The sequence below is a fragment of the Antrostomus carolinensis genome, unplaced genomic scaffold (genome assembly GCF_000700745.2).
Source record: "Antrostomus carolinensis isolate BGI_N321 unplaced genomic scaffold, ASM70074v2 scaffold3504, whole genome shotgun sequence".
Classification (NCBI taxonomy): domain Eukaryota; kingdom Metazoa; phylum Chordata; class Aves; order Caprimulgiformes; family Caprimulgidae; genus Antrostomus; species Antrostomus carolinensis.
The window spans coordinates 62097-69335 of record NW_010309895.1 but is presented as its reverse complement, the minus strand read 5'-3'; the positions used below and the strand labels follow the sequence as shown (position 1 = coordinate 69335).

Genomic DNA, 7239 nt, shown 5'->3' with positions numbered 1-7239 from the left:
ATTAAAATTAAATGTAATTATTAAATTTATTAAAATAAATTAAATTTAAACAAAATTTGATAAAAAATCAAATTTTAAAAAGGTGGCTTGAGTTTGTTCTAATTAAAAAAAAGATCAGTTTAATAAACTTTATATCCTATTTGTTTATTTATTATCTTTTCTAAATATTCTTTTGGGGAGGTGGTATTTTTCCCTAGTGTGTTGTATTGAGAACTTTTTTTTTTCACTTGCTTTTTCTTCCATATTTTTGATATTTTAAAAATAAAAAATCCCACTGTTTCTAAAGAAAAGGAAAATATGGACAGAAAGGTTAACACAAAGATAAATGAGGGGGAAAAAGGTGGGAGAGGTTTGAAGCCTAATGAACAAATAACGAGGAATTAAATTTTATCCCTATATGATTATTGAAAGAAAGGAAAGGTTTTCTAAACCTTTATTGATTTTTAGCTCTTTATTCACAGACAATCCTTTGAAAATTGTTAACTTTTTCATTTGCCCTATTTCCCATAGTATATATGTATGGTCAGAACTAATGCCCATGTGAATAATATTTTATGTTATGGGATGCCTTTGCTTTGTTTTATTGACAGAAGGCAGGAATAAGTCAACAGAGAAGCAGAAATAAAAGAGATTTCTTATGTGTCTCTGTGTAGCACAAGCTTTGTCTTTTGCTGAGGTGTCATTTGGGCTGGTAAGAAGTAGTTAAAAATATACTTATGCTTGCTTGTGTATCCGTTTTTCAGGGAGCTGCGCCCTCAAGTGAAGGAGGAAGTCTTAGTGATGATTCAAAACACCTTTAGCTTGGGACAGAAACAGTCCAGTCATCTGTTTCACATTTTGATGGAATGCATGGAGCACAGAGAGTCCGTGAGTGGGGTTCACTCTCTGAGCTTAGGACATATTCATTTGCTGTTACCCTTTTTGATCTTTCTTTGGTGGGTTGGTGTGGGCATAGCATTTGCAGAAGTAATGCTGTTATCTCTAATATAAAGACGACACAGAGGTATCTGTGCTGATTTATATTTTGGGTAGCTCCACAGAGCCTGTTTTGTCAACTTCTTGAGTCTCAGTGGTTGCTTATGAAATTACAACCTTTCTGATTTTAGTAAAAGGCCAGACATCTTTGTTTTCGCAGGAAAGATCAAGTAATTCCTCCTTTTTTCTTCTCTAATAGTGTCTTATTTATAATTTAGAAATGTTTCCATCCATTCTTCTGTTCATAACAGAATTGTGCTAGAACTTGTCTCTGAGTATTAATAAGTACTTTCAAAACGTACTGGCATGTTTAGCAGCTCAGGTGCTCATTTGTGAGTAGAATCATAGAATCATAGAATGGTTTGGATTGGAAGGGACCTTAAAGATCATCTAGTTCCAATCCCCCTGCCATGAGCAGGGACACCCCGACGAGACCAGGTTGCTCAAAGCCTCATCCAACCTGGCCTAAACTCTTCCAGGGAGGGGACATCCACAACTCCTCTGGGCAACCTGTTCCAGTGTCTGACCACCCTCACAGTAAATAATTTCTTGCTAATATCTCATCTAAATCTATCCTCTTTCAGTTTAAATCTGTTACCCCTCATTGTATCACTACACTCCTTGATGAAGAGTGCCTCCTTAGCCTTCCTGTAGGCAAATCCTTACATAGGAAAATCATGTCTGGGCCTTTGCCATTGTTTGTGTTGAAAAGTATATGATTTAATCTACCACAGCCCTTACTTACCAAGAAGAAATAACTACAGACTTCTCTGCCTCACCTCAAATAGTATATTTCTGCAATTCTAACAGATAACCATATTTGATGCAGACTCAGAAGATCAGCAAGACATTGATTTGGCAATTCTGACTGCACTCTTGAAAGGTACCTATCTAAAAAGATGACCTGTTTTCATTTGACATACAGTCCCATTAGCTTACCTTTTCAAAAAAAAAAAAAGGAGTAACATCAATTTGTGAAAACTGCTAAGTCCTTTGCTTGTTTCCTAGGTACAAATATGTCTGCTTCAGATCAATTAGATTTGGCATTGGCCTGGAACCGGCTAGATATTGCCAAGAAACACATATTGGTTTATGGACAACACTGGAAGGTACTATTATCTTTTAATTTTCATGGTGGCTTTACACTTTATTATGATGACTAATTTTCCATGATTTGCACTTGTCAGGCTTAATTAAGGAATAGTTTGATGCTTGGAATCAGTCTTCTGGAGTAACCATTTTAGATTTTGGAGAGGCATTATTTTTAAAATTGTGAAGTATTCAACTGCAGAGCTCAAAAATGAAATACGTTTATTTCCTCAGAGAAGAGGTGATATCTAAAATTCCTGTAGTTTTTGCTACTAGCTTTTCCAGATAGTTTCAGTGATCCTTCTGGATATGTATTCCTCAAGCCTGTGTTGACAGTCATTGGTAGTAAAGATTATTTCATTGTGAGCCAGAGTACTCTTTTTCTCCAAAGAATTGTTGCCTCTCTTTTCCTAGCTCTAGGCAGAAACATAGAAATCACGGTCCTTTATGGTGTTAATAGGTAAAATAAGGTATAGTTAACTATAGTAACATGTCATCATGGCAATATTTTAAATATTATTTCTTAGGAATAGCTGCAATCTAGGCAAGCCATGATTTAGACCTACATAAACTACATGTGTGTGAAAGAACATACAGTAGCAATTGAATCAGTCCTACAAATGGTGTTTTTCAAGTTTTCTTATGTAATCCAGTATTGAAGTATAACCCCCCCTAACTGAGTTTTTAGGTATAAGATTTTTATAGATTATAAATATAAAACTGCATGTGCCTCAACACATGCTATTCCCATTTGTTATAAGAGTAAATATTTTCTTGAATAAATTATATCTGATGTTCCTGGGAGTACTTTTTTAAGTTTTACCTTTCAGTATTTACAAGGTTGATTTTTCTAGTCCCAAGTGCCTTTTATTCTTTATAATGTAAATTTTGGAAAATTGACAGTGGGTATATTTTTTTTGAGTGACCATATCTGGTTGTTTGACACAACAAGAGAGCTGAATTTATCGATCACCATGTTTTCCTTTGGTGTATAAGACAAAATACATGGAGGACTATGCCTGAGATATCAACAATTGGGCATCTGTGAATTAAAGTGGGTTTTTTGTTGTTGTTTTTACCTCTTTGGTCTCAATTTGCTATCTCTGAAGTGATGAATATCTCCATGTTCTTGCACAAAACCTAGTAAAAATAAATGGTGTCAAGTGCCCACTGAAGGCAAAGAAGGAAATTGCCAGCTTCATGTGCAGGATTTGAACAGTATGTGAATAATAAGGAATGTGCCAAGCCTGGAACAAAAAAGTTAGAACAAAGTGTTGAATAGCTCCCTGCTAAGAGAGCATCATTCACTCCGAACTAAGTAAGATAGCCCTCTGGGAAACATAGTGTATGACTGAGCAATTAATAATTGTACGATTATTCATGGTGACGAAGTATCTGATAACTCTTGAGTGTTTGACTGCATAACCTTAACAGTGTTTCTATCCAACACACTCTTGTTTTCATGGAATATGGAAAAGATTTGTGTATACATAACAATATGCGCATATTTTTGTCTTTGTGATTTTTTTTTTACAATACTCTGTTATGTTTTGACTCTTATGAAGAAAATGTATTTTTCCCAATGTCTTCTTTCATTATTTTATAGCATGTACATTTTTTTAAATTTGTGTTTATTTCGTTTTTTGCCTTCAACAACTCTGCTGTGAACAGTTGATAAGCTTTATTGAAGCACATCTGTGTAAGATATTAAAGAAAGGGGGACACCCTCTATCTTACTGCTTGAAATTCTATATTATTGGAGTAAGAGAGAAGCATTACGTTTTTGTCCTTTTTATCTATCATTGAAGATGTATGTTGGCAAGGCCTGTGAGTGTGCATTGTTCCTTTGCATTTACATGAGAAGTGTGGCAGGTGAAACTTGCTTTGACTGGTGAATTAGTATAGGTGATGTAATAGTAGAATCGTAGAATCATAGAATCATTTAGGTTGGAAAAGACCCTTAAGGTCGTTGAGTCCAACCATTAACCTAACACTGCCAAGTCCACCATTAAACCATATCCCTAAGAGCCACATCTACACATCTTTTAAATGCCTCCAGTTGAGGCCAATAGCTCCTGGCCTCTATCAGAAATAGTGTGGCCAGCAGAACTGGGGAAGTGATCATCCCCCTGTACTTAGCATTGGTGAGGTCATGTACTTGAATACTGTGTTCAGTTTTGGGCCCCTCACTACAATTAGGACATGGAGGTGCTGGAGTACATCAAGAGAAGGGCAACGGAGCAAAGGAAGGGTCTAGAGTGCAAGTCTTATGAGGAGTGTCTGAAGGAACTGGGGTTATTCAGCCTGGAGAAAAGGAGGCTGAGGGGAGACCTTATCGCTCTCTAGAACTACCCGAAAGGAGGTTGTAGAGACATGGTTGTTGGTCTTTTTTTCCAAGTTACAAATAATAGGATGAGAGGAAACAGCCTCAAGTTGTGCCAGGGGAGGTTTAGATTGAGTATTAGGAAATATTTCTTTACTGGAAGGGCTGTCAAACGTTGGAACAGGCTGCCCTTGGAAGTGGTGGAGTCACCATCCCTGGAGGTATTTGAAAGATGTGTAGATGAAGTGCTTAGGGACATGGTTGAGTGGAACTTGGCAGTGATAAGTTTATGATTGGACTTGAAGATCTTAAAGACCTTTTCCAACCTAAATGATTCTGTAATTCTACATGTATGGGAATAACATTTTTCTAGTCTCCACCCCTTTGACACAGAAGATTTTAGAGAACTGTTGCATAGTGCCCCACCTTTACTCCTGGCTTTCCCCTGGTGATTTTCTATTCAGTTTTTCCATATTTCTGAGAGTCTTTTCTGCTCTTCTGTGTACTGTTTTTACTTCTTAAAGTAATCTTTCGGGGTAAGCATACCAGCACTGTAGCCAGTATTCAAGATATGGGGTTTGTCATTGAGATATTTAGTGATATACTAATGTTTTATACCTTATGCTGTGTTCATCCAAGTATAAATCCTAGTAGTCTGTATGCCTTTTTTGCTTGTTTCCAACTTATATCCAACTTACATTTATGCTTTCAGAAGATATGTCCACTAACATTTTTCCTGAATTAATTTCAAGACAGGCATGCAGGTTTTTTCCCAAATGCACGTTATTTCACAGTTACCAATATTGAATTTCACCTGCAATTTTTCTGCACATCTTCCTAATCCCTTTTACTGTGATGTATATTTTTGTATCATCAGCAAGTATTCACTATGTGGGATTTTCTTGATCTCCCATCACTATTAATCATCTTTTTCCCTACCATTTGATCAGTTATTAAAGAATTGGGGGACCCTTTGCCTTGTGGCAGCTTAATTTTTTTAGAAATTTCTTCAAGAAAGCCATAATCGAAAGCTTTTGTGGGGATACAAATGTACTGTATCAATTGGACAGCCTTATCCTCATTGTCACTGCCAAAATTCTGGTAGAGTTCTGATTTCATTCTACAGAATAACTGCCTTGCGTCTTCTTACTCTACTATATTTACCCATGTAGCTATCATTGCTATTCCTTATTGTGGTTTCATTATATTTGTCTTTGCAAAGTTCTGACTCTATTGGTATGCAATACTTTGACAACTTGTACACTCCTTTGTCTTTTTTTAACAATTGGCTTATTTTTTACTGTCTTCCATTTTGCTGTTAGAGGGACTGATTTCAGCAATGCTTCAATTCCCTGGGAACTCTTAGGTTAATACCGCCTGGTCCTGTCAATTTGCTACCACGTTATGGATGACTTCTATAATCTTTTCTACTGACACTTCAATTTCACACAGTGCCTCAGATTTGTCTGCTGGAAAGAACAGCTTTGATGTAGGACCTTTCCTAACATGTTCTGTAGTGAGCAGCGAGGCAATGAATTGATGTATTATTTCTGCAACAGCCTTATCTACTTGCTTGTTTCTTTTATACCTTGATCATCCTCTGACCTTACAGGTTGACTGACAGTCCTCCTGCTCATGCTCCTCTGCTTCTGCTATGTTTGAAAAAGATCTATGTTCATATCTATTTCACTGCAATAGTTCAGCACCATTTTTCAATTAGAAGTCTTAGCCAAATAATATGTTCTCTTCAGGTAAGATTTAAAGTGCTCGTAATAAAAAAACCTTACTTCTTTTATTGTTTCTCCAAGCAAAAATAAGAATGACATATATTCCTGAATGGTTTTCTTTTGACTGAGCAGGAAACAAAACCTAAATAACAATATTTTCTTCATGCAAGGTAAAGAAGAAAAAAAAATAAAGAAGAAAAAAAAATAATAAAGAAAAAAAATGCACAAGCACAGTTTAAAAGTTTCCTTAGGACTTAGTTGCTTTCTTAATTAAAGAGGAGTACCCCTCCAACTGTCAGGGTCTCCCAGACCTGCAGTTGTCACAGTTTACATTTTGTGCATTGGTATTGTGGTTGTGTGTTAAAATTTTGAATTACATATTTAAGCAGCAATTTTTAGGTGGTTACCCATGTAGTTGTAGTATTTTTCTGTCTGTTTGTGTTTTAAGGAAACTTGCACTATTATGCCTAGATTTTGGGTATTTCTGGTCCTAAAAGCTCAGAAGGTAAAGATTACAACCAGCTGTAACTGCATTTATGCTTAAATATTAACTCAGTCTCTCTTACAACGAAGAATGTCACTCTAGTAGTTACCAGATGGCTGTCTAAACTTCTTTAGACACACTGCCAGCACAAGGAATAACCGCTCAAGGCAATTTAATGCAAAAATGGTCACTTTGAGATATCTCTGGAAGAAACACCAACAATGCAAGGACAGTGCACGAGTTTTCTTTTCACATGTGACAGTTCTCTAACATTTATTGGTCATCTTTTAATATATATACATACATGGAAAGGACTAACTTCACATGCCAAGTTAGCACAAGCTAATCCATTTGTGTGGCAGTGTCCTCATTCTACTCAATGCACTGTTTTCTATGCCTACATGTTCTATAGAACTTCTTTATATGGATTTATATGAACCTCATATATTCAAATCCTTTGCTATTTTGCATGTAGAAATCCTGCTGAGCTCTATGCAAGTGCCATGAGTAGAGCGCTTTCACTGTTTGGACACTGTTGTAGGTAGAATTTTACTTCATGGTGTCTTTGAGAGAGTTTATCCTAACACATTTTCTCTCTCTTATTTGACAAGAGGTCTATTTTAAAGAACTTCATGTTCTAT

The 7239-nt window shown here is 36.1% G+C and overlaps 1 protein-coding gene across 1 annotated transcript in view; it reads left to right on the top strand.

The window, feature by feature from the left end:
* Positions 1-743: 743 nt before the first annotated feature.
* The window catches only part of TRPM6 (transient receptor potential cation channel subfamily M member 6), a gene marked incomplete at its 5' end in the record, with an annotated part of 57308 nt that continues 50812 nt past the window's right edge, over positions 744-7239 (top strand). The window contains 3 exons of the mRNA XM_029084550.1: positions 744-867; positions 1786-1858; positions 1984-2084. Coding sequence (XP_028940383.1) covers positions 744-867; positions 1786-1858; positions 1984-2084 — 298 coding nt within the window. The remainder of the gene's footprint in view (positions 868-1785; positions 1859-1983; positions 2085-7239) is intronic.